General features: G+C 47.6%; 2 protein-coding genes across 5 annotated transcripts in view; both read left to right on the top strand.

Annotated features, from left to right (window-relative positions):
• WIPF2 (WAS/WASL interacting protein family member 2) overlaps positions 1-3,893 on the top strand; it is a 31,458-nt gene extending 27,565 nt beyond the window's left edge. For both annotated transcript variants that reach the window (XM_036407854.2, XM_036407857.2), the window contains exon 8: positions 143-3,893. In XM_036407854.2, coding sequence (XP_036263747.1) covers positions 143-183 — 41 coding nt within the window. In that variant the 3' untranslated portion in view covers positions 184-3,893. The remainder of the gene's footprint in view (positions 1-142) is intronic.
• Positions 363-20,914, top strand: CDC6 (cell division cycle 6). 3 transcript variants are annotated; one of them, XM_045570798.1, is made up of 13 exons: positions 363-482; positions 9,508-9,697; positions 10,850-11,131; positions 11,254-11,453; positions 11,703-11,878; positions 12,858-12,964; positions 13,410-13,549; positions 15,041-15,141; positions 15,260-15,379; positions 16,319-16,383; positions 19,103-19,305; positions 19,743-19,883; positions 20,188-20,914. In XM_045570798.1, the coding sequence occupies exons 1-13, from the start codon at positions 438-440 to the stop codon at positions 20,275-20,277; spliced, it is 1,860 nt and encodes a 619-aa protein (XP_045426754.1). In that variant the 5' UTR covers positions 363-437; the 3' UTR covers positions 20,278-20,914. The 3 variants fall into 3 exon arrangements, with proteins under 3 accessions (XP_045426754.1, XP_036263735.1, XP_045426755.1); XM_045570799.1 differs by lacking the exon at positions 363-482 and adding an exon at positions 7,925-8,420; XM_036407842.1 differs by lacking the exon at positions 15,260-15,379.
• Positions 20,915-27,113: the final 6,199 nt, after the last annotated feature.

Genomic DNA, 27,113 nt, shown 5'->3' with positions numbered 1-27,113 from the left:
CTTTAAAAACCAAAACAAAACATAATCTCTCAGTGTTAAAGATTAGCTCATAGAGCCTGTCTCTCATTTTCGAAATGTTTGGGTTATTCAGAATCTGGTGGGTAGTCTTGTGCATGTGGTTTTTATTGTTCATGTTTTTCAGCTGCCCGTGGAGCCCCACCTCTGCCACCCATTCTCAGGTGAAGCCTGGGTTGGTCCTGCTCCTCAGGAAAAGGATGGACCCTCTCCTCCTCTCAGATGGTCCCTCCCATTCCCCTGAAACCTGCATGAGAACTCCTAACGTGTTTCTCCAGTGCAACCAACCTCTAGACTCCAAGCGTCCTCCCAGCTCGCCTCCATCTATGCATCTGTCTTCTGGACTTGGTGATTGGACTCTATATTGACAGTAGGGTCTCAAACCCTGTGTCCATCCCTCCTCAGCAATCCCTGCTAGCCAGATGAGGAAACAGCTTCCATGTCGCCTGCTTTCCTCGCGGGGAAAGGTGCCTTGTGATGGATTAACTCATTGTCGGGGCAGGGCGGCGAACGGTACTCCTACCTCCTCCTACCCACTCTGGGGGAAGCTTGGCGGGTATATGTTATCATTGAGGAGGCTGACATGGCCAGGACGTGGGGGATGGGGACATTTTTAGTGAAACAAGAAAGGAGTTTGCAGAGAAGTGATCTGTTTTAAAGGTCAAGTTTGAGAAAGGATAAGGGAATGGGTCTGCTTTATTTTGGGGGACATTTTGGTTTTGCTCTTACTCTACCCCATATCCTCACTCCAGAGAGAAGTTGGATATAAACACTAAATACTAATCAGTTGAACTAAACATCTAATAAAAAGGGAGGTAAGTAAACTGGCGAGCCTTTAGTGTTAGTCAGTTTCTCTGCAGCAAAGGGACCAGGAGCCATTTGAGTCCTCCCTCTCCTCTCCTCCCCCCTCCATTTCCTCAGGGTGCTGAGGCTGAGGGATGATGTTTCCTCCCTCCACCACCCAGCCCCTCACTTTTGTTCATTCCATGTTCACAAATTCCAAAACTTCTGGTGGGAGATAGGAAGATAGGGCTGGGGTTCTGGTCTTATGTAAGACCTTGAATCTACCTCAGTCTTTCCTGGCTGGTCCTGAAGGACAGTCCTGACCAGAAACTGCACCCTTTGATGGGTACGCCATGGTGATGAAGAAGGGAAGGTGAAGCTTGTTGTAGAGTTCACAGCCCACTGACTGAAAAGGAGCTTCCTGTTTTTTCTCTCCCCCCTTGCCTTTCCAAGACCACAGGGGAGAGAACAGTGAGGCTCCTGAGTCAAAGATTCCTCTGTGCCAAGAAGCACAAAGACTTCGGTGAGATGACTCTCAGCCCGGTTATCTTCTTTGGCAGCCAGCAATGTGTTGTTTCTCCGTCTTCCGGGTCCTAGTTAAAGAACAGCAGAACAGGGCTCCTGGGCTCCTCACACAGGGGTTTGGTTTGCTGCTGCCAAGTGCAGAGGCTACGCAAAGCTTGAAGTAAGAGCAAGGAGGCCAAGGTGATTTTTTTGGAATGATTGGGGAAAGTCTGTTAAAAAATTGCATCACAGGCTTGAACTATTTTAGGGACCTTTCCAGCCTATTGGATCACAGACTGAGGATCTTTGTGTGGTGCCGGATGAAACCCAAGTCTTCCCAGTGCCAGAAGAGAGAGGGCTCCACTTGGGTTATTTGTGAGGGTCTGCTAGCCTTGATCATCTCCTGGACCATATTGCCTCTTAGGACAAACAGTGATTAGGTCTGTCATCTCACTTCTCTTACTTCCAAACCTGTTAGTAGTTACCTCCCAGCAATGTCCCTGGCATCCTGAAGTGAGTAGAGCTGAGAGAGGGGACACTAATGGAGGGAGAACAGGAGTGTCTACTGCAGCAGAGTTCCAGGGTAGATGCTGATCAGTACTCAACTTGGACTGTGAAGTCTTCCCATTTATTTTTGAAATGGGAGTTGATGCCTTTTGTATAATGTTATAGAAATGTATTTTTCCCCCTTCCTTAAACATAGAACATCAAAATAAGTATCACAAGTAAAAGCCAAACCACAGTTTTTCATTGGGGCTGATATCTTCCCTTGACCTGCTGCTCAGATTCCCCAGCATTTGGACTGTGTCACGTGGGTATTGGTGTATTTTTGTTTTCTTGGCCTCATGGGAAAAGGCCTCGATCTGGATCTAGTTGATGCATTTTCTTCAGCGCATGTCGGTGACACAGTACTTATTTAAATGTCTTTTGCCTTATCCATATTTGGTCCCTCTGTTAATAACAGATTTATTATCATGTATATTTACTATTGAATAATGGGAATGTGATGCTCATAGTTATTGATCTATTTTGTATGTTGTAAAAAGCTTGTACTATAGATCGAAGGTGGGCTGGCTGCAAGAGCACTACAACTTCTCACCTTTTAAATGGCTTTTTATCTGCTGCTGGGAATGTCATCTCTTCCGTGGGAGACGGCTGGTCTCATGTTGAGGCTATTGCCCAGTTCCATAACCCCCTTCTCCCCTCCCAGGAGGAGGAGACTTTGCCCAACTAAGCAGGAAACTGTGTTAAAAGCCCTTGTGTGGGTTTGGTTTCATGATGTTTTTCTCTAGTGGGGAAAATGTAACACTATAGTTGTTTCTTACCGCCCTTTCCGGGAAGTAGGGCAGTGGCCTCCAGGTTTTTAAATGAGCTTAGATGCCCTCCTTCCCCCCTCTTCTCTGGTCACCAAACCTGGATCAAAGCACTTCGATATTCCAGGAGTGCTTTACTCTGTCATGGGGAGAGCCTGTTATTTTCCCAGCCTGGGTGCCCAGAGAGAGGGTCAGGGCTACCCCACCCAGTGGATGTGAAGCTGCTGTCCTCCCAGCTGGCAAAGGCAGAGACTAGCCACTGGCCATTGCACTGGGGGCACCCCTCACCCCACAGTTTCCCAACTTGAAACCCAGATTTACCTCCAGGGAGAGGTGAGGAAAATTGTAAATAGACTTGCTACAGAGCAACTCAGGTTGCGGTGTGTTTTAATTCTCCTGGTCACTTGAAATAATCTGTAGGCTGAGTGCTTATGGGAGTGGAGGAGAAGGGTGACTCCAGGGTCTGCTGCGAAGCTCGGGGGGTGGAGTATAGGGCATCTGAGGCCCTTTGATGGCACTACACTGAGCTGTCTGTCCTGGAAACCCAACCTACAATCAACCACAGATCAAATTCTTCACATTCCAGTTGTAGTTTCTTTCCCTATTAAATCTCAGTCCCTGGCGATGTAGTTAGGGGAGCTTTCTGGGCTACCCTAAACTTAGGGAGTGGAAGGCATTACAGCTCTGCCTTCAAGACTCATCAAAATGAAACTGAACTACAACCACCTTCAAAACATACAAAAAAAGAAAACAATAACTGTCTAACCGAAGGAAGGGTTTGGTTCCATTCGACTCCACGTTCATTGTGCCTTTACTTGTGTTAGATTTCTGTGCTTTCTTCCTCTCTCCCTCTTCGAAGCAATTAAAATCTTCCTTGATAACTGCTGTTCTTTCTACTCTTGTTTCTAACATCAGTGGGTTCCCTACATGTCTTAAATCTTATTTTACTGATGGCAGAGGGGCCATGCTACTTTTCTCACATCTGTCTTTCGTCATTTCCTGACACTACCAGCATGGAAGTCAGTCAACACTGAATAAAAGACCAGAACGCATGTGTGAAGAGTGTGAGTGTGTATATGTGTGTCAGTTTTCTTTTAAAAAATAATTTATTGTATGATTTATTTTGGAATTGTATTCTGATTACAGTGCTCTCTCTCCCAATTAGCATTGATTTTTTTCCAACCCCCTCTACAATGTATAATCTGGTCTCAGGTTGGATTCTTTGGTACATTTGTCTCTCCTGGATGCCGTGCAGTTTAATTAAATGTTGCTTACAAAACAACAACTGAGAACTGTGTACTCTTGTCTGGAATCCCGCCTCCTGTGGTGGCCTAGAGAGGAGAGGAGACCTGTGACCTCATGTTCCAGGTTGTGTGGTTGTTGACCCCAGGTCCTCTCGGGAAGTAGGCACACTGACTTGGGCAGAAGCATCTGCAGCTGCTAAGGGTTTTCTATCCTCCCCGCCTGTTACATTTTGAAAAGCACAGTTCTGGGTAGCCATACTGACTGGGTGGTTCTGATAGAGTTGGCCATTGTTTATATTTGCCACCTAACTCCCTTTTGCTTATGATTTCAGGAAACCCAGGGCGCTTCCTGGCCTTCTGTCCTTGCTTTGAATCCCTTGCGATTCTTTCTGCCTGTGCTGCACGCCAGATTCTCACACTGAGGCGTGGAAGCAAAGGTGGGGGCAGAGCCTGTAGATTGTGTGTGTGCGTCTGTTTTTACGTGGGTGTTGCCTATTTTTCTTCACTACTGTTTAAGTTAAATCTTAGCAGGCTTTCTTGAACTTTGACTTCAGGTGTAAACATTAAACCAACATTCTCTGCTTACTATGGTCAGCTGACACAATCACCATTGGACTTCCTGAGCTTAACTTGCACTTTCATCATGAGCAAAGGTCTTGCAATTGTTTCCCATACTGATTTCAGGATGGGTGTGTATATGAATCACTCTCACATACTTCAGATATCAAAATCTATGAGGCTCCTTTCATTTTCATCCATACCTGCCAAATTGGCCTAATTCCTGATTATTTGACCCATCATTGTTATTAATATGATTAATAAACTACCTATTTTGATTTGTTACTCTTGTAACTGTCAGTAGCCCTCAAATAGAGCTTGCCTAAGTGACCCTCAACTTCCTAATGCTATAAGCTTTCTCCATCCTATTGGGATGGTTCTGCTAATGTGTGTGTATGTGTGTGTATGTGTATATGTACTTGTACAACAGGATGCCGGACAGGTCCTTCCAGTGTGATCTGATTCCTTCCCTCATGATACTGTGTATGAGTTAGTTGATAAGGGCAGTAGTTTGCCCAGTCTAATGACTACTGGGACACCGCTGCTCACTGTGAATGTGCCTCTTAAGTATTTCCTGCCCCAACTCAGCCACAAACTGTGTGACTCACTGTTGTCTCTGACTTCCCATTACTCTGCAGAGGTAAGAGAACGAAAATGTCAACCTCAGGATCCTAACTACCCTAGAGGATAACTTGAGGGGAAAATACTTCACCTCTGACATCACTGGAACCCAGTCTGGATTGTATTTTACATATAATTGGATTTATTTTCCATGTCTAGGTGTAGGTGTGTGAGATTTAAAGGACTCTATGGTATCTGTCCACAAAAAATCTTGATGAGAAAGGCGGATGCCTCACTTGGCAGACATGTCCTTCCATTCAGCAAGCATTTATTGCATACTTCACTGTGCCAGGCATCTGTAATATGGAGATGAGAGCACAGGGCCTTGGCCTCCAGGGCGCTCAGAATCTAGTAGAAGACTTCAGGACAGCTACCAAGAGAAACCTCCACAGGCTATTAAAAAGGCTTCCTGGGCCCAGCCAGAGTGGCTCAGTGGTTGCGCATCGACCTATAAACCAGGAGGTCACAGTTCGATCCCCGGTCAGGGCCCATGCCTGAATTGTGGGCTCAGATCCCCACTGTGGGGCATGTAGGAGACAGCCAATCAATGATTCTCATCATTGATGTTTCTATCTCTTCCTACCTCTCCCCTCCTCTCTGAAATCAGTTTAAAAAATATATATATATATATTTTTTAAAAAAGCTTCGTGGTAATTAGCCAGTGAAGGAAGATGGTGAGCAGTATTCCAGACAGGAAGTAGCAAGGACAGAGGCACAGAAGCAAGAAACGGCAATGTGGTGTGTGCAGCATGTTACTGGAATATTGGAAAGGGAATGCCTCCAGGCGGTAAGCTTTTAGAGACCTTTCAATCTGGCATCCTGTGGTTCTCAGCCTGCTGCTACCGTGGTCATTCACTCCCGCAAGCTTTTTTATAGACCAGTGCTATCCTTCCTGGGCTTTTCAAGGCTCCAATATGTATGCTAAGTACTTACAGCTTCCTCTGCTCCCTTTCCCCCACGAAACGGAGAGAGGTGGCTCACTGTCCCTTAAGGCTGGCTGGGCACATGTTACCATGTCAGGTTACGAAGGACAATTTTCAGGTGCCCGGTTATAAAAAGAAATCTGAGCAGTGAAGGTTTCTTTTTAGGTTCTATTGCCCTATTAAGATATCAAAAATATCATCTGGTCAAAAGCCTCCATTTTATTTCATTTTAAATATATTTTTATTAATTTCAGAGAGAAGGAGAGGGAGAGAGAAAAAAACATCAATGATGAAAGAATCTTTGATTGGCTGCCTCCTGCACGCCCCACACTGGGGATCGAGGCATGTGTCCTGACCAGGAATCGAACCATGATCTCCTGGTTCATAGGTCCATGCTCAATCACTGAGCTATGCCAGCTGGGCAAAAAGCCTCCATTTTAGGTCCTTAATGGTTTGGCTCTGAGGATGGAGCCTCAGCCTGCTGACTGAAGGGTCCCAGGTTCAATTCTGGTCAAGGGCATGTACCTTGGTTGCGGACACATCCCCAGTAGGGAGTGTGCAGGGGGCAGTTACCGATGTTTCTATCTATCCCTCTCCCTTCCTCTCTGTAAAAAATCAATAAATTAAAAAGAGTACATGCCTGGGTTGCAGGCTCAGCCCAAGTAGGGGGTGTAAGGAGGCAGCTAATCAGTGATTCTCTCTCATCATTGATGTTTCTATCACATCCTGTTGCTTCTTCTCTGAAATCAATAAAAAATATTTTTTTAAAAAGCCTCCATGTTAGTATAACACTTTTTACTATCATGTCTGCCTAATCTCTTCACTCTTACAGTTTTGGGCTCCTGGAAAGCCTTCCCAAAACGTGCGCCTTAACCATCTCTCCCTATTTAGAAGGCCACTGTAGAACCTGCATCAGTCTAATCCTCCCCCATGTTTAAGTGGTTGAGAGTTTGATTTCCTATCAGACTTTCCCAGTTCAAATTCCAGCTCTTCCTATTACTAATGTGTGCCTTTGGTAATATTTACTCAACCCCTTCTATTTCCTTTCCCTCATTTGTAAAATGGAAATAATGCCAACTTCATGGGGTGCTTGTGAGAATTAATGAGGTGACATAGGTAAAATGCTTGAACTCAGTCCCTGGCATACACTTAAGCACTTGGTATTGGCTCTTATCTACTATATGAACTAATTATAATTATAATTATAATCATAGACTGATTGTAATATTGCTTTCCTGTTTCTCAGCTTTATTGCTCTATTTTATTTGATATTGAAGGGTGAAAGATAAATGCTTACCATCACCTAGAATTTTGGCCTTTAACAGAATCTGGGGCTTCGCTATGTTATTAGCTTTGGAAGCTGACCTATAAATTACTGCTCTAATTTATATTTTTCATTAAAAGCTCAGCTTGCCTCTTCTTCTATAGCCATCTTCTCTGGCCCTAAAACCCTAGTGTTTAACCATAAAATTTTTATTTTAAATGAAGGGGTCATAATTCTCTCCACTCCCTACAAAGTGTTGATTGATGGGATTAATGATAAGAAGGTACACAATATATTCTTACCTTTAACAGAATAAAAGAAAAGGCCTGGCTTTATTTCTCACCTTTGAAATACAAATCAGCGGGATATTATAATGAGGGGTTGTATATTTCATTATGCATGCGTGGAACTTTAACAACAACAAAATTGGTTTGGGTGTCAGGAAATCTGGATCCTAGAACCTTCAACAAGATACTGTGACCCCTAATTAACCTTATGCACATTTGTGCCTTGCAGGGTTGAGAAAAGCTCCTAGCATCATACCTGACCCCCAGAACCGTCCCCAAAATGATAGGGATATAGCCTGTTTCCCCGAAAATAAGACAGTGTCTTATATTAATTTTTTCTCCCAAAGTTGCGCTAGGTCTTATTTTCAGAGGATGTCTTATTTTCGGGGAAACACAGTAGTAGCTCTTTAAAAAATGTAGCCATTAGAATAACGAAAATGAGTTAAGTGCAGCCCTGAGAAGGAGCGACCACATCTTTGTACCTCCCATCGAGAGAAAGGCAAAGTCACGTGCGGTAAAGACTACATCTCCCGCCGAGCTTTGCGGCGTGACCAGTTCGCCTTACGCAGAGTCGCTCCCTTCACGTCTTTCCGGCCGAGGTCCCGGATGTAGATTGCCCCCGCGGCCCGCTCCGCTTAGTAGGCGTGGCCTTAAGAGGGCTCTGAGACCTGGGACTCTCTCATTGGCTGTGCATTGGACGCAGGGGAGGGTGGGCGTTGGCCTTGGCGCGCGGCATTCCGGCGACAGCCAATCGGAAACCTGCCTGGCCTTTGGCGGGAGGCCGGAAAGCTGGGGCTGTGCACATTTGGCGCGAATGTGTCTGGACTTTGCTGCCGCCGGTGTGTTCAGGGGCTCGTGAAGAACCCCTGGAGCCCTGTGCGGAGAGGAGGGAAGGATCCGGCCCTGAGGTGACGCAGCCCTGCGGGGAGGAGAGGAGAGGATTGCCCCGGGAGGCTGGGGGCAGGGGGGTGGGGGCGAGGAGTGACAAGGCCCGCGGGTGCAGGGAGTGGAGCGGAGCGGAGCTCAGATCGCGGGAGGTGGGAAAGGAAGGGAAGGGAAGGGAAGGGGAAGGGAAGGGGAAGGGGAAGGGGACGGAGAAAAGGAAGGGGAAGGGAAGTGTGCGCTGTCAGAGCAGCCTGGCAGTTGTGCTTAGGTGAGGTGGGAGGGAGACGTGCCGGGTGGGGTTGAGAGCTGTGTGGAGTGGAGGCTGGGTGCTGAGTGGGGTCAGGGGGTGGGGGTGCAGAGGAGAGAGACTGTAAATCTGGAAGATGGTGGGCTGGGGTCAGGGGGTTAGAAGTGGATAGAGATCAATAAGGATAAACCTCTTGCATCGCTCCCCCGGGGAAGCACTGGGAGCCAGAGTGCCCGGTTCGCGGTGACTTCGGGCCTCTGTGCTCTCAGTTTTCTCATCTTCGGGGTAATTTTAATAATAGTACCTACCCCTAAGGTAGTCATATTTGTGAAACTTTGATGGGGCTATACCTAAACTGTTCTCTTTAAAAAATAATAATAATATATATAAATTATATATATATATATATATATATATATATATATATATATATATATATATATTATTGATTTTCCACAGAGAGGAAGAGAGAGGGACAGAGCTAGAAACGTCGATGAGAGAGAAACATCGACCAGCTGCCTCCTGCACGCCCCCTACCGGGGATGTACGTGCCACCAAGGTACATGCCCTTGACTGGAATCGAACCTGGGACCTTCCAGTCCGCCGGCTGATGCTCTATCCACTGAGCCTAACTGGTGTTCGGCACCTAAACTGTTCTTAACAGCTTCATACACATAGCTAGTAGACAAGTTTTTGCTATTCTTGCATAGATTTGGATGGGAAGCAGAACTGGGTGCTCAAGTATTGCTATCATTTAGGTATGAAATAAGTGCTGGTCACCAGCTTGAATTCCATGCGAGGTGTTTTTCCTTCAGTTTTACGTGCTGACTGGCTTTCCTTCCTGTTCTCTTTCCCGTGCCCAGTGTGTTGCCATCATGCCTCAAACCCGATCCCAGTCACAGGCCACCATCGGCTTTCCAAAAAAGAAGCCGTCTCGGACGTTGGACAAAGCTAAAACCTCGAGTGACACCAAAGTAGAGCTGACCAAGGTCAAGGCCATCCCCCTTACTCCGTGTGCAAAAAGCCTGCCCCTCAGCCCCAGGAAGCGCCTGGGTAAGCCACCCTCTGTGCGTCCTCTGTGGCCTCCCTTGACTCAGTAATAAGAACGCCTCATCCTTTGAAGCAGGGAAGTTCTGTGAAGACCCCTTGATTCACTTTGGGGTTTTTTCCAGGATGGTTGCTAAGTTCTCACTAAATTTCAGCGTTAAGATCACTTATCCAAGTATGTTATAGGCCTGATCTTCAGTGTCTTCGTTGAACGTAGTTCTGTCGGTATTTTATTTTTATTTTTTATTTTTATTTTTTTTAATATATTTTATTGATTTTGTACAGAGAGGAAGGGAGAGAGATAGAGAGCTAGAAACATCGATGAGAGAGTCATCGACCAGCTGCCTCTTGCACACCCCCTACTGGGGATATGCCCGCAACCAAGGTACATGCCCTTCACCGGAATCGAACCTGGGACCTTTCAGTCCCCAAGCCGACGCTCTATCCATTGAGCCAAACCGGTCTCGGCTCTGTCGGTATTTTAAATGACCTTGCATGCATAGCCCATGGACCCAGAATAGTGGGGTGAGGGCTTGGGGTGGGGGAAATATTGGGGACATCTGTAATACTGTCAACAATAAAAAAATAAACTTGTTAAAAAAAGGGAACTTGCCGTTAACTGTACCGGATAGTATTTTTGTATTTTTGAAACCTGCCTGAATGGTGGTGAAATTAAGAGACACGGGGGATGCTCTTGTTTTAGAAAGGTAGTTGGTAATCCTTTCTTGTGTTAGAGAGTTTGTTTTTAAGGAGGGGTGATTGGATAGTAGGATCTGGAAACATTTTTGCTTGTGGAAACTGGGGAGTGCTTCAGGCATATAGGATAAAGACCAGGGATGCTGCTAAATATTCTACAATGCACCGGGGACACACCCAAGGATCATTTGGTCTAATATATTAGTGGTGCTGACGTCGAGAAACCCCGTTTCAGAGCCATCTTAGAATGTCAAACTGAAACCAGTTTGCTTTCTACCCAACAACAGTAAGGCTCAGTGCCGCCACCTGGTGGCCAGTGTTTGCTACTACAACGAGGCGTTTTATTTTGGCGGCTGTAGTTGAGGCAGGAATTCACCTCTTTCTAGGGGAGGCCGGGATCTTTGCAAGTCCTGTCCTCATCACTGCCACGAATGACCGCGCTTTGATCTTAATGTGTTTCAGGTGACGACAACCAATGCAATACGCCCCGTTTATCATCCTGCTCGCCACCAAAGCTGAGCAAGAAAGAGAACGGTCCCCCTCACTCCCACGCACCCAGGGGCCGCAAACTGGTATTTGACAACCAGCTGGCAGTTAAGTCTCCGGGCAAGAGAAGGCAAGCCGGAGTTCACCAAAACAAAACGTGTTCCTCTGTTCGAAAAGGTCAGGAAATCACTGCACACCCTGAGCAGAGACGGCCCCCGGAGAAGGAACCTGTGTGCGCGAGGCTGTTTAAGCAAGAAGGTTCGTTCTTCCACAGCAGCTGTCCGTGCAGCCTCGCACCGAGGCTGGTGAACCCAGAGGAAGCCCAGCGGGTCTTCCCGGTCGCCTCGTCGTATCTAATTGTCCTTTCCTGTCTGGCGCAGGCACTTGCTACCAGCAAGCAAAGCTGGTCCTGAACACAGCTGTCCCCGATCGGCTGCCTGCCAGGGAGAAGGAGATGGATGTCATCAGGAGTTTCCTGAGGGAGCACATCTGTGGCAGAAAAGCTGGAAGTCTTTATCTCTCTGGTGCTCCCGGAACTGGAAAAACAGCCTGCTTAAGCCGGATTCTGCAAGACCTCAAGGTACCTCGAGCGTCTTGAGTTTTGATGCTCTTGCTAAAATGGCACTTTGTTAGGAAAGGTTAAGAAAAAGTCAGAAGTCTTACTTGAGATTTTTCCCCAGAAAAAGACATTTTCGGTTTCGTTGTCTGGATCTTTCCCGATGAAAGTGGAGCTTATTCTTTCTCGTTTGCTGTTAACGCCTCAGACACGTCAGGTCCCATCAAGTCTTTATCCGAGGCTAAAATTACTCCTATGTTTGTATTTTTCTAGAAGGAGCTGAAAAGTTTTAAAACTATCATGCTGAATTGCATGTCCTTGAGGAGAGCCCAGGCTGTATTCCCAGCGATTGCTCAGGAAATTGGTCAGGAAGGAGCATCCAGGCCAGCTGGGAAGGACATGATGAAGAAACTGGAAAACCATTTTACTGCAGAGAAGGGCCCCATGGTGTAAGTATTGGTCTGCTGCATGTTGCTCTCTCTAAATCTGCAAGGTCTCTCACCCTCAAACTCACATGCTAATCTCTTTTCTTTATATATATATATATATATATATATATATATATATATTTTTTATTGATTTTTTTACAGAGAGGAAGGGAGAGAGATAGAGAGCTAGAAACGTTCATGAGAGAGAAACATCAACCAGCTGTCTCTTGCACACCCCCAGCTGGGGATGTGCCCGCAACCAACATGCCCCTGACCGGAATCGAACCCGGGACCTTTCAGTCCGCAGACTGACGCTCTACCACTGAGCCAAACCGGTTTCGGCTCACATGTTAATCTCTTGAATTGAATGTATTGGTTTTTCATAAAAAGACATCCTATATAATAAAAGCCTAATATGCTAAGTATCAAACTGTTTGTTGGACCAGTCACTATGACATGCTCTGACCAGTAGGTTAGCTTGCTGCTGGGATCCAGCCGATAGGGACTGGGTGAGTCGGGCTGGACATGCCCTAGGGCCCTCCCTGGCCCCCATCGTGCACCTGTGGGGTCCCTTGGCCTGGCCTGCACCCTCTTGCAATCTGGGACCCCTCAGGGGATGTCGGAGAGCCAGTTTCAACCCAATCCGCACAGGCCAGACCAAGGGGAACCCCCTCCCCCCCTGATGTACCAGGTCTCTAGTTTCCCTATATTTGCTCTGTGAATGGTAGTTACATATGCTTGAAAGGAAAAAGAGAAGGAAAATGACATCTAATTTTAAATTGGAAAAATGTTTTTAAACTTAAGTGCTTGAAAAACGTATAATGGTACATTTTCATGATGGTGGAGGTGAGACCATTTGTAACCGTGACTGGAGACAGGACAAATTATGATCTTCAAACTGATCTCTGCTGTAGGAATGTGACCTAGAGCCAGCCCAGCCCAGACAGATGGAGAGCTAGGGAAGTGCATGCGGGCACTAATGGTTTCTCTTTCCGTGTAGCGTGCTGGTGCTGGATGAGATGGATCAGCTGGACAGCAAAGGGCAGGATGTGTTGTACACACTGTTTGAATGGCCATGGCTGAGCAATTCTCGATTGGTGCTGATTGGTGAGTGCTCACTTGTTACTGTTACATAGTGATTCTTAAGAATTCCTTTTTAATTTCTTGTTTATTTATCACCTATTTTATTTTAAATCATCTTTCTTATCAAAATAAGGACATTACTCTAAAATAATAGTAATTTTCATCTAAGGAAAATCAGTTTTGTTAAGTCTGAATGGAAATGACATAAAACTACATTTCAGAGGTGTGCAGTGTTGATTTTTGGAGTGTCTGATTCTGCTTACCGGTGAACAACCCTAACTTGAAAAGTGCATTCTGTGCTGACTATATACATCTGACCTAATGAGCATTGGGTGGGGAGGAGGGGGCAGCAAGTGGGAAGCAACAATTGGAATGCTGGATTATAACTGGAAAATTTATTCAGCTTTCAGGTGGTTTATTTTTCCTCGTAGGATAGTTTGATGGCTAGTGTTATTTATCTCCTCCGCAGGCATTGCTAATACCTTGGATCTCACAGACAGAATTCTGCCAAGGCTTCAAGCTAGAGAGAAATGTAGGCCACGGCTTTTGAACTTCCCACCTTACACCAGGAATCAGATAGCCACTATCTTGCAGGATCGACTTAATCAAGTGAGTGGCACATTGTACCAAGTTGTGTGTTCCTGGGGGGAAATCTAACAATAGCTCTAAAATGTTTTGTTTGGATGGCATTACTAACCATGCAGTTCCTATTGGCCGTAGGGAGAACATTTTTATAAGAATTTCACCCATGGCTCCATTTATTGGGTGCCTCAGTGTTGAAATAAAAATAAGAGAGGAATCACTCAAATGCTTCTTTTTCAAAAAACGTTCTCTTTGGAAAATGACCAAATAGGTTTTATTAGTTTTGCTAATTTAAGATCTGATTGCTTTCTTTTTTCCATTTATGAACATGCTAGTGGCCCAGTGCATGAAATTCGTGCACATTAAAAGGGGATTAATTAGAGGAAATATTTTAATATTGCTATTTGCCCTTTCTTATAATAGAAATGTCAGAGAGAAAGAAGATTAGTAAAATGTGTATGAAAATCTCCCTCCTGTCAGAGTCTGGGTGTGCTGTGGGACCCAGAGTCAAGTCCCTACTCACACATGCCTTGAAATTGCATGAGACCCAAACCTGCTAGGCCCACTCCCAGTGGGTGAGATCCAGACCCAACCAGCCCCATCCCTGTCAAACTCTGCCCCCTTGGGGGTTGCACCCTCAGGTCCCTGCTAGTCACTTGCTACAGGAACCCCACCTCCACTGTGGGTGTGGCCATCTTGTAATGGTGTGAGAGTTAATTTGCATATTATCTCTTTATTGTATAGGCTATACCAGTCTCATAAGTAAATCTCCATTTACTTGTTTTTAAAATATATATTTTGATTTTTTTTTATTTTATTTTTTACAGAGAGGAAGGGAGAGGGATAGAAAGTTAGGAACATTGATGAGAGAGAAACATCCATCAGCTAGCTGCCTCCTGCACGCCCCCTACTGGGGATGTGCCCGCAACCAAGGTACATGCCCTTGATTGGAATCGAACCTGGGACCCTTCAGTCTGTAGGCCGATGCTCTATCCACTGAGCCAAACCAGCCAGGGCAAATCTCCATTTACTCTAGAACAGAAAAGGCATCTCTTAGACCAGTGGTCCTCAACCTTCCTAATGCCGCGACCCTTTAATACAGCTCCTCATGTTGTGGTGACCCCCAACCATAAAATTATTTTTGTTGCTACTTCATAACTGTAATTTTGCTGCTGTTATGAATCGTAATGTAAATATCTGTGTTTACCGATTGTCTTAGACTCTACTCGCCTAAGACCATCTGAAAACACAAATATTTGCATTACGATTCATAACTAACAAAATGACAGTTATGAAGTAGCAATGAAAATAATTTTATGGTTGGGGCTCACCACAACATGAGGAACTGCATGAAAGGGTCACAGCATTAGGAAGGTTGAGCACCACTGTGTCTTAGACCCTACAGGGTGGCCAAATCCAACATAGACTTACATGTGAACATATTTATGCCTGGGATCTGAATTACAAAGCGGAGGACTCTTATAGTTCAAACTGTCGCCTTCTGTGTCTCGTGCGAAGGTCTCCCGAGATCAGATCCTGGACAGCGCTGCGATTCAGTTCTGTGCCCGGAAAGTCTCTGCCGTTTCTGGAGACGTTCGCAAAGCGCTGGATGTTTGCAGGTGAGCGATGGCCCCGCTGGCTGCTTTTATTAGAAAAAAGAAATGCTGCTTAATCATCTCGCGTAACTCAAGTGAATGTGGTTTAAGAGGCTCCGTTCTGCCACTTTTTTACGCTCAGAAAAGAGGGCTTGTTTCTCAGCGGGGAGTTCTGCATGTCTCCCGTGTTAATGTCTGAAACATTATCAGTCCATTACCTACCGAGGGAGGAACAAATGAGATGTTGCTGGCACTCCCCGTGGTGATTATAGATTGGTTAATTACACTTGTATTAAAAAAGACTCCAGTTTACTTTTCCATTAGCTGGTCTCAAGCAGGTTTATTTATGGACCTGAACCATCTTTGCCTTTAGACATTTTTTTTTTTTTTTTTTTTGCCTGCCTTTGCTTTTTTTGTGAGCACCCCTTCCTTCAGCCAGCGGTCCCCACAGTGGTGCTCCAGACCTCTCCCTCCTCATCCCCCTGTCCCTCCCGCTGGGGACAGCCTCCGTGCTGACTGATGAAATCTCTTTTCTTCCCAGTAGGGGCACTGGGTCCATTAAAATGATACTTGCTGTGCTGGCCCGCTGGTCCCACCTCCCCCTATATGCCATACAGAAGATCCAGGTCTGGCTTGTGGCTTCCTGTGGGCAAAGCAGTTTGGAGAGAGCAGTGGGAGAGGAAGCTCTTCCTGCTGCTAGATGGCATGATCCTAGCTGGATCCGAAAGTTTCCCCTAGTCAGCAAACTGCCTGGGTAAAATCCAGCTCTGAGCAGTAGTCCTGTCGGCTGGCCTGGTCTGGCCTCCACAGATGGCAGTGTCTAAAACGGAGGACTCCCTTGTCAGGGTTGGTGTGGATGGCTGGTCCGGGCTGTCTGTAGTCCACTGCCCACGCTCTGTGTTCTCTCTCCTATCCGTGATGTTTCTCCTCATCGGAGATGTTCTCATTGGCTCCATGTATGATGACCTACTTGGCATCCATCAGAGGAAACGGTAGTGTGGAAGTTCTCGAATTGCCTGGTCTATGAATTATTTCAGGACAACTAAGTGTCCTTTCGCTGAGACATAGCCTAGTTCTGTTTGGGGGCTTTTAAATGATAAAACATGTCTTTCTGTTAATATGTCTGATTTCGAGCCGAGTGGTTTGGTGTGGTGTTTGGTTTGGCTGAGCCTAAATTAATTTTAGAAATATTTCTTTATAGGAGAGCTATTGAAATTGTAGAGTCGGATGTCAAAAGCCAGACTATCCTCAAACCACTGTCTGAATGTAAGTAGTTTATCTCCTTCCCATCTTCCTTTGTAATAGAAGCTTAGCTTTTTTTTGAAGCTTGCTTAACTTTTCCGAGGAAAGAGCTAGAAAGGTGTAATGAACATGGTTAAATCTACACCCGTTTTTGTGTCTGTGCGTCTGTGTGTCAGCTTTATTTCAGTCTTGCCTGTGGAATTAAATTCCGTGCATTACTGGAAATGCGTTACCCACAGTGTTAGTTACATAAATGGTTGGGACAGAGTAAATTTTCTTTTCAAGCTCTATGAGTGGGAACTGTAAACAGTGAGGTTGGATCAGCTTCTCTCCCGGGAGCTTAAGTTGTGTGGAGTTTAGGTATCCGCATAGGTAAAAGCAGAGCCTGGTAAATAAGAGTCAGACAGTGAGAGAATTGGGTTCCACTTGGGATATCTCAAGCCTTGAACCAAGTCTAGGAGGGTGCAGGTGTAAGGATGATATTGCTGCAGTAAACGGCAAGCTATTACCAAAATGGAAAAATTAATTTTCCTTTTCCTCAGCGGTGGCAGATATAAAACAGCCACGAACGACATACCGTGACAGTGTTTAATATCCAGGGTTAATCTTGAGAAGCCCAGCACCCTGATTTGATTGTTTCTCCCTTCCTTCCTGCACTGGCTGAAAGTTATTGAAATTGTTTCGAGCACTGTAGTTCCACAGAGAACACTTTATTTTTTCATCACCTTGTTGAAAGGAAATTAATAAAAATACTTCAGAAGTAGCCAAACTTAGTACTTAGGATTGTCTCCTCCCCACTACCAAATGTGTCAGTGAGCTCTGCCAACACACACAGAGCTAAAATAGGTTATAAGTTCCTGGTGTAAATTGTTAGGCTAATCTAATTCCTTGACCTCTGGAATATGTGATTAGCTCTTAATGGCTCTAGGAAGCTATAGAGAGCCTGACTTCAGCTATATACAGGTGTGGCAGAAATAGGTTTACAGTTGTTCATATGGGAAAATAATACAGCCCTGGCCAAGTGGCTTGGTTGGAGCGTTGTTCCAATATGCCAAGGTTGCGGGTTTGATCCCTGGTCAGGGCACATACAAGAAGCAACCAATACCTGGCCGGTGTGGCTCAGTGGTTGAGTGCTGACCCATGAACTAGGAGGTCCCAGTTGGGTTCCTGGTCAGGGCACATGCCTAGGTTGCAGTCTCCATCCCCAGTAGGGGGCATGCAGGAGGCAGCCGATCAATGTTCCTATCTCATCATTGATATTTCTATTTCTCTCTTTTTTCTTCTCTGAAACCAACAAAAACATATTTAAAAGAGAAAAGAATCAACAAATGAATGAATATAAATAAGTAGAACAACAAATTGATGTTTTTCTCTGTCTCCTTTTCCCTCTCCCCTTTTCTCTCTAAAAATCAATAAAAATGATGAAATAACACAATAATTAATACAAAAATAATACAAGAACAAACGTTGTTCTGGGTACTCACAACTGTAAATCTACATTAGCCCCACCCTGTATAAAAGATTCTAATAAGTAGCACTGACTGAGCTTTTTTGACACATCGTGGGCTGCCCAGCGTTGAAGATACTCCAACAAAAGCTGGATAGATGACCGCTGGTTGGTCTGTTTTAGAGCCGGCTCAGCCATGGGCACAGGAGCCAAACCGGGCCTCTAAGTTCTTCCAGCCTAGATTCTGCTACTTGATCGGCGATCTCCAGTTTCTCCACTACTGTTCGCCCTCCGCAACGTCCCGTTCGTTGTAATAAAATAGAAGCAGCTGGTTGTGGGACAACTGCACATGATCTCAGGAAGTAACTTCAGGCAAAGGTTGTTCCCAAGCAAATCCCTCCCGCCTTGCAGTTCATGCATCTCCAAACAATGGGGCCATAGTGCCGGGCAGCCTGTTGGCTGTTTCCCAGCCTCCGGCTCTGAGATGCTGCTATCTGCTGAGATATCCAATGACATTTTCTCAAGTGGAGAGATCAGCTTGGGCGAGTGAACCAAACCTCAAAGGTCACTTGTGGAGGCTCTCTCCGAGACGTACTTAGGCTTGACTATCCTGCCCACGTTTAGCCACGTGTTTGATTCAATATATGAGGTAATTTCCCACGCTTTTTTTTTTTTTTTTTTTTTTTTTTGATTTTTTTACAGAGAGGAAGAGAGAGTGATAGAGTCAGAAACATCGATGAGAGAGAAACATCGATCAGCTGCCCCCTGCACACCCCCTACTGGGGATGTGCCCACAACCACGGTACATGCCCTTGACCGGGATCGAACCCGGGACCTTTCAGTCCACAGGCCGACGCTCTACCCACTGAGCCACACCGGTTTCGGCTCCCCTGCTTTTTTCTTCCTTAATACCTGGGCATAGCCATCTTTGCTTCTAGGTTCTGTTCGTCTTCACCGTTGAGATATTAGGAACCCCAGGGCAGGATACATTGTCTGGTCCTTATTCTTTTAGGAGGTGGGTTTTTGTCTCTCTGAGATTAAATTGTGTTGTGCGGGGCAAAACAGCTCCCCATTCTGCCCAGGAAAAGATAAGCCTCCTTTGAAGTCACCCACGTTATCCTGGTCCCTTTGGGAGGACAGCATCGTCTCATTCTTCCGTTTCTAGTTACAGAGCAGGAACCTCTGCTTTGCCCCTACATGACTGCACTTGAATTATCTTCAGCTCAAACTTAGTGTCATCTGTCGTAACGCACTCCATTTTAAAAATCTAATTATGCCCAACGAATTTATTTATAGGTAAGTCATCCTCTGAGTCACTGGTTCCGAAGCGGGTTGGCCTTAGTCACATATCCCAGGTCATTTCAGAAGTTGATGGAGACAGGATGACTTCAATCCAAGATGGAGCACAAGACTCCTTCCCTCTGCAGCAGAAGATCTTGGTCTGCTCTTTGCTGCTCTTGACCAGGCAGTTGAAAACCAAAGAGGTCACTCTGGGGAAGGTGAGCTGGGGGTGTCGGCAGATGGAGCTGGGGGGGAGAGGTGAGACTCTGCTTTGCAGAGTAGGTAGATGCTTTCCAAAAGGCCCATGGCGCTCCAGCTGATAGGAATTAAAAACGGATTTTTAACCGTAAGAATAAATACCGGAACCATGTAAAAGGCAGCTGACTGATTTCCCTTGGGTTGTGGTTGAGGATTTACAGTTAATCTCCCCTGCCATTTCTGCCTCTTGACGAAATATAAAGCCCCTTTCCTGCATGACAGCAGAGGTTTTGGGCCGTATCTACAGGATGCCCGTTCAAGGATCCTGTGGAAGAGGGAGGATTGGGCATCGAGATAATTTTTGTTTGCAAACCCAGACTCACATTTTTGAAAGATTATAACTAGGCTGCAAGAGATAGGACTAATAAACAACACTTGTTCTCCCTCTTCCACCCAGCTCCACGAGGCCTATGGCAGCGTCTGCCGCAAACAGCAGGTGGCGGCAGTGGACCAGTCCGAGTGCCTGTCCCTCTCGGGGCTCTTGGAGGCCAGGGGCATTTTAGAGTTAAAGAAAAACAAGGAGACCCGCCTCACCAAGGTACAGCCTGCTGCCGCTCCGTGGCATTCCCTTTAATCGTCCTGTTTGGAGAACCTGTGTTTTGCTAAAGAGTTTAAAATGGCCGTAATTAGATCAACAGTTTGTTTCTTGTTGCAGAGAGTGTAAGACCTGTGAGAATGGGATTGGGGCGGAGTGAGGTGGTCGTGTGTGGGGGCCGTTGGAAAAGCAGCGTTGAACCCGCCGGGCTCTCGGGAGGACGGTTTGATGGGGCAGACCTTTCTGTACTACAAACTTGGCTTTTGTGAGTTCTCCACGGTGATGTCTTTTTCCCTCTTCTTTCCAGGTGTCTTTGAAGATTGAAGAGAAGGAAATAGAGCATGCTCTGAAAGACAGAACTTTAATTGGAAATATCTTAGCTACTGGATTGCCTTAAATTCTTTTTTTTCCTACACTAATACCCCACCTGAAAGTAATCCAGTGTTATTTAGACCGTTATAAAGTCTTCTTGTTAGTACTTTAATGTATTCAGGTCTGAAAACAATCCTTTTTTTTTTTTTTTACTTGAAAGTGATCGATTTTAATTTATAGATTCAAGAATGTTTACATAGACTATAACATCTTTGGGTCTTATTATTTGGGGGGAGGTTCTTTTTTATGCATTAAAAATGAGGGTCTTATTATTCTTATGCATTAAAAATGACCAAGTAGACCCTTTTAAATTATATTTACTACCTTAAGTTTGCAAGGATATAGATTTATGTTGTGGACTGTGCATATATTTACCCCTTTGTTCCCTCAAACATTGGTGTATTTGAAAGAACTTTGGCACTAAAATCAGAAGAATGGAAAAGGGCGATCCAGCCAAACAAGCAAGTCCTCATGACAACATGGAGGACACTTCGTGATCAAAGGATTTCTTTCTTTCTGGAGCTTCCTGTGTTCGCGTTGCAGATACTTCCACATTGTGGCATTTTAAAGGCTCACTGCGTTTCTGAGGCCCTCCCCAGGGAAGTGGGGGTAGTAAGCAGAATGTAACTCTACAGATTGTGAATATATTTATTTTCAAGTTGCATTCTTTGTCTTTTTAAGCACATTTCCAGAGAACTCAAGCTTTCGTAGTGGAAATCCTTCCCTAAACTGTCTCAGCCGTCTCGTTGCCCTCCATTGAAGCTGTTTGTCTCAAGACGCCTTTGTGTGGGGTTGGATTTTTATCTAGCTCTCCTTTTTCTAGTCTTGTTAGATAAATTAGTTCATATGGTTACCCGAGACTCCTCTCTTCTGGGTTTGTTTTCTGGTGACATAAAATGGCAATTTGAGATGGGAACGCCAGAGGGCGCCATTACAGCACTGACCGCCTTGAGAGTGCAGGCATGGGGCTGCAGTGTTGAGAAAGGAGGAGGCAGGGCTTAAGTTTGATTCATTTGGGAGATGGCTGTAGTTTTATAACTCGAGCAAATCCTTGGAATGCAAACCATATGTGACACGGATGGTCTGAGAACCAGTGACCAAGCCTGTTCCCTGAGCTCTCCTGCCTCCTGCCTTCCCAACACGGACTTGAGTTTGGGAACTTGATGCGTGTACAAGTGATCTGTTGGCCACTGTTTCATTCATGCTGCCCACTGTATCCCTGCAATGCGATCTGGGCTACAGCAGGTGGTACGGGACCGAAGAAGGGCACACAGAGAGCCCTCTGAAATGCACACTCCCCACGGGTGTGCAGCAGAGCGGGGTGCATAGACAGGAGTCTGAGTGTTCCCACACTCCTGGCGAGGAAGTCATTCCCTCCGAGGGTGACTGGCGAGCCGAGAGCACTGTTATCCCGCGCAGCGTGGAAAGGGTCTGGGGCGACAAGGGTTAACAAGCATAATTGCAAAGATTGTCCGAAGGCTGATGGAAAGCAGAGACTGTATGGGATTGGGAACAGATGCGAGGCTTGATTTAAATTACATTTTATTGGATGCTGCAGCCTTAAGAGACGTGACTGCTTTACAGTTTGTTTCCACACTGTGGGCAGCTGCTGTCTGTTCTGTGTCCACAGTAGGATCCTGCCCAGAAAGGAGTGGCCTCCCCACCTCGGCGGAGCTGAGCTTGGCGCCTTCCTCCTCGCTGTGGGGCTGGAGTCTGGAACACGGCTTGACTCGCAGTGGGGCCGCTGTGGATCCTCCGTGGCACGGAGCCAAGATTGCGTTTGCAGATCCGAAGGGGCCAAATTTCTTTCCCTTCTACCTTCTTTTCCCTCCCTTTCCCCCCCGATGTTTGGAAACAGGGTTTTCTGCGTGCTGGTTTGTTGGTTTCTGTTCCTTCGGTTCTCCCCCCACTGTCAATTTCTAGGTCACGGCTGCTCTTAAGACTTCAGCAGTCGGAGCAGGGCTGGTCTGTCAATGATGCGTGAAGCGTCCCTGCGTGGCTCCTGCCGCCCTGTGGGAGGGAGAGCTGATGTACGTTTGTCAGTGAGTCTTCAGCGTCACTCAGGCAGCCGGGGAGCAGGCTGAGAGGAGGAAGTCCTTCTCTTGCGGGGTTTTCTCTCTGAGACCCGAGAGCGGGGGGAGGAGTGGGGTTGGTGGTGGGATGGGATGGGGTGGGATGGGTTTGTGGTTCCCGGGGTTTGCCAGGACCATAGGCTGTTTCCCGTAGTGTAGCAGCACAGACGCTGACCTGCGTTCTTCCTGGTGAAGGGGGTGGGCGCGTGTGTCCATATCCTGGTTTCCTGACTCCCTTTCCTTCAGAGAAGCAGATGAAGCTTCCACAGCGTGTTGTTGGGGATTGCCATGGAGAGAACGCAGACACAATAAAGCTGGTGTGAGTTCCAGGCCCGGAGCTGTCGCCGATCTTTCTGCTCAATGAAGACGTGCCTGTGGCCAGATAACTGGCAAGTGTGTGAGGTCCAAGCTACCCAGAGGTCAAAAAATTGGCAAAGCTCTCCTCTCCTCCACCCCCCGCTGCTGCTCCCGGCCTTTATGAAGTGCCCTAAGACACACCAGTAAGAACTGGGGAGGAGTGCTGAGACCGGTTTGGCTCAATGGATAGAGCGTCGGCTTGGGGACTGAAGGGTCCCGGGTTCGTTTCCGGTCAAGGGCATGTACCTTGGTTGCGGGCATATCCCCAGTAGGGGGTGTGCAAGAGGCAGCTGATCGATGATTCTCTCTCTCATCGATGTTTCTAACTCTCTATCTCTCCCTTCCTCTCTGTACAAAATCAATAAAATATATTAAAAAAAAAAAAAAAGAACTGGGGAGGAGAGATGAGACAGACCTGCAGATTATTTTTTTAATCATATAAGGGTATATTTTTAATGATTTTTAAAAATATATTTTATTGATTTTTTTATAGAGAGGAAGGGAGAGAGATAGAGAGCCAGAAACGTCGATGGGAAACATCGACCAGCTGCCTCCTACACACCCCCCACTGGGGATGTGCCCGCAACCAATGTACGTGCCCTTGACTGGAATCAAACCTTTCAGTCCACAGACTGACGCTCTACGACTGAGCCAAACCGGTTTCGGCTATTGATTTTTAAAGAGAAACATTGACCAATTGCCTCCCATATGCACCCCAACCAGTGACCAAACCCACAACGTAGGTATGTGCCTTGATGGGGAATCGAGCCCACATTTCTTGGTGTGCTGGATGACACTCCAACCAACTGAGCACTGGCCAGGGCCAGACTGGGAGATTTTTTTAAATACGTGTAGCCAGCCAGTGTGGCTCAGTGGTGGAGCATCGACCCATGAACCAGGTGTCACGCTCCATTCCCGGTCAGCGCACCAGCCCGGACTGCCCGCTTCATCCCGTGTGTGCGGGGCGTGTGGGAGGCAGCCGATCGTGGATGTTTCTATCTCTTCTCCCTCTCCCTCTCTGAAACCAATAGAAACATATATTTTGAAAGTATACCTCTGTCAAGAGGTGTCACATTGCCTACCGAGAGAGGCCGAGAGCACCAAGCTTGAGGTTTTATTTATATTTGTATTGTCCCTGGGACTTAGCGCCTGGTACCTACCTGGTAGGTGTTCAATGGGCAGATCAATAAACCAAATAAAACACCGCCTTCCCCTCCACCTCGCCTTCCCCTCCACCTCGACAGGTCTGATCCGGAGATAAACATGGCTGGTGCTTTTACACGGAGGTGGAGCAGGCCCCGTAAAAAAAAAAAAAAGAGGTGCTTCATCTTAAAAAAATATGTCTTGGCACAATCCTGGAGGTTTATTGGCCTCCCAGCCGCGTTCCAATCGCTCCCTCTGATGTGGTGTCTTGCTGGAGGCGATTTCTACCTTGCTCCCAGCAAGCCCTGCCTGTGGAGGGCGTCCCCCACCGGCTGGGGAGCGGGGTGCCTGCCTGGCTGCTCCCTCTGTCCCTAACCCTGGCCAGAGGCAGTGCCTCTAGCTGGCAAGGGATGAAGGAAGAACTCACCTTTGATGTCCCCCCACACACACTCTTTTTTAACTTTTGGGGAGCATTGTAACCTCAGGTCCCTCCCGAAAAGGTGTCCTCTAGACATCGTCTTTTAAGCTGCGCTCGGCGGCAGGTCTCCCTCTTCGGCGAAAGGTGCGTAGGGGGTGGCGGTGGCGTTCCCTCCGGCCTCCCCTTGATTTCCAGCCCCAGCCCCAAGGCGCTGGCGGTGGAGACTAATTGGGCGCAAGAGGCCCGGGCACAGGCTGTCTGCAGACTGGCAGAGGAGAGCCCTCGCTCCCTCTTTAAGGAGCTCTAATTGAGTTCTGAATCAGCCCGCTCCCTTTGATCCCACCTCTTTTTCCCACACGGCCCGAAAGCGCTGGATCAGCACTTTCTAGCCAGGGTGCGCCTGCTCCCCACGCCGCCCCCCTCCTGACGCTCTCCCCTGCTTGTCTCCTTCGGTTAAGATAATGAAGATGCTGAGAGATAAAATGTGTATTTAATAAGGGTGGGGGCGGGGAGCCGGGAGGGGGCAGCCAGGGCCTTCCCTCGCGCTGGGGCCCGGCCAAGACTCTCGAGCTGAAAGCAAAGCTCCAGTAAGACTTGGCCCCAGGGTGTGGGGGTTTCTGGGCCTCCATCCAGCTGACTTCACTGCCTGCTGTTTGCCCTAAATTCCCCCACCTCCACCCTCTCACCCCCACACTCCTTTCTTCCCTCTCCCCTCGCTCCCGGTGGGAAAAGGGAGGCTTGCTTCAACTCTGGTTTCAGTTGGTAGCGTGGCCTTTGGTGTGGGGTGTCCCCCCCACCCCACCCCAGAGTCAGCTGCGAGGTCGGGCTGGGGCAGCCCCCCCCCCCCCCCCCGCCAGCCTGAGCCTGTAGGAGCTGCGGGTTCACAGTGTGGGGTGCAAGACGCTGGAGCTAATGGAGACCAGCTGCTCGTCTGGGCTCTGCCTGCCGTGCGCTGCGGGGCCGGCCTTCGGAGGTGGTTAGAGGTATGGGGGTGCGCGGCCCCATCCCTGGGCGAGGGATAGCCCGTGGCCGCGGAGGCTGGTGCTCTCGGAGCCGGTGTCATCCTCAGTTCGGAGAACAGTCTGTTTCCCTCTTCCCCTGAGCCCGCCCTCCCCACATCACACTCAGCCCTTCTGGAGCTTTCTAACTGTCGTGGGGCCCAGCTGAGATCTGAGGATCTCCCAGCTCCTTGGTAAACACTCATTAGCTCCCTGGGAAGCACCCAGGGCCCTGTTTAACAGCTGGGAGGGAACTGAGGCACATCGGGGTGAAAGGCTTGACCTGAGCTCACCCTGCGACGGGCTCCACCCTGGGGCCCTCGGTCGTCCGGTCGGTTCCTCCCGCCGGCGCTCCCTGCAGCACGCAGAGAGAAGTAGGGCAGGCCGCTGCCCTCTCCGCTTCCAGGAAGAGGCCGTGCTTCCCGCTCCCTCATGTCTGTCTGCCTCTCCCTGGCCCTTCACCCCATGACATTTCCCCGGCTCTGTGCCTGCTGCCCCAGCTCTGCGCAACTGCCCTTGCAAAACGCTGGCCCTCCAGCCCGCCGAACCCTTCCCACCCACCTCCCCCTGGCCCCTCCCACCCACAGGGCCCACCGACCCCCAGTTCTCCCTTTGGAGTGACTGAGGTCAGCTCGCCTCTGCTGGGTCTGTACTTGTGCCTGAAGTTGATGTACTTGTGCTAAGAGGCCCTTCTGCCCCCTTTATTTATCCCCAGTGCTACCTGGGAAAATGCTCTCTCACTCAATTCTGGAAAAGTTTCGAGATCCTGTTAAGGACTGGGACCCTGGCTGGTTTGGCTCAGTGGATAGAGCATGGACCAGCAGACTGAAGGGTGTGGGGGAGGGGCAGGGTTTGATTCTGGTCAAGGGCATGTTCCCAGGTTGGCAGTCGATCCCCAGTAGGGGGCGTGCAGGAGGCAAGCAGATCAATGATTCTCGCCATGGATGTTTCTCTCCCTCTCCTTTCCTTTCTGAAATCAATAAAAATATTTTTTAAAAACCTACTAGTTTCTAACTAACATTAAGTTGTTCTGCTAAAACCAGTTTGGCTCAGTGGTAAATCGGTCTGCGGACTGAAGGGTCCCAGGTTCGATTCCGGTCAAGGGCATGTACGTTGGTTGCGGACATATCCCTGGTTGGGGGTGTGCAAGAGGCAGCTGGTCAATGTTTCTCTCTCATTGACGTTTCTAGCTCTCTATCCTTCTCTCCTCCTCTCTATAAAAAATCAATAAAATATATTAAAAAAAAAAAAAAAAGTTGTTCTGCTCCGCACTAACTGGTTTGGCTCAGTGGATGGAGCATCTGCCTACGGACTGAAGGGTCCCAGGTTCGATTCTGGTCAAGGCCATGTATGTTGGTTGCGGGCACATCCCCAGTGGAGGGTGTGCAGAAGGCAGCCGATCGATGATGTTTCTTTCTCATCGATGTTTCTGGCTCTCTGTCCCTCTCCCTTCCTCTCTGTAAAAAAATAAAAAATAAAAAAAATCAATAAAATATATATATTTAAAAAGTTGTACTGTTCCTTTCCTTGCTGAGGTGGCCTCTGAGGCATTTAGGAACAGAGGGAGGGATGGGGAGGGTGCTGTGTGTGTGAGGGAGGGTGGACGTGAGGACCCCCCCAAAGGGAATGTCCCCAATCCTCAGTAACTGAGAGGTAAGGAAAGCGGTATTAACCCCGAATTCAGCACCAAAGCCCTCATTCATTTCCTCTGGGCGGCCAGGAAGACATGCCTAATTCCTCCAGCCTGGTCCTCAGCGGAAGTCATCCATGCCCTGTGTCTGTGAGGCCGGACTGTTCCCGACCCCATGACTCAGACCCCGTCCTCCTCCCGGTCTGACCCCCCCTCCCCAGCCCCCCCCCAGCCCCCCCCCCC

This window comes from Pipistrellus kuhlii, unplaced genomic scaffold (assembly GCF_014108245.1).
Source record: "Pipistrellus kuhlii isolate mPipKuh1 unplaced genomic scaffold, mPipKuh1.p scaffold_m20_p_37, whole genome shotgun sequence".
Classification (NCBI taxonomy): domain Eukaryota; kingdom Metazoa; phylum Chordata; class Mammalia; order Chiroptera; family Vespertilionidae; genus Pipistrellus; species Pipistrellus kuhlii.
This window is presented reverse-complemented; position numbering and strand designations above follow the sequence as displayed.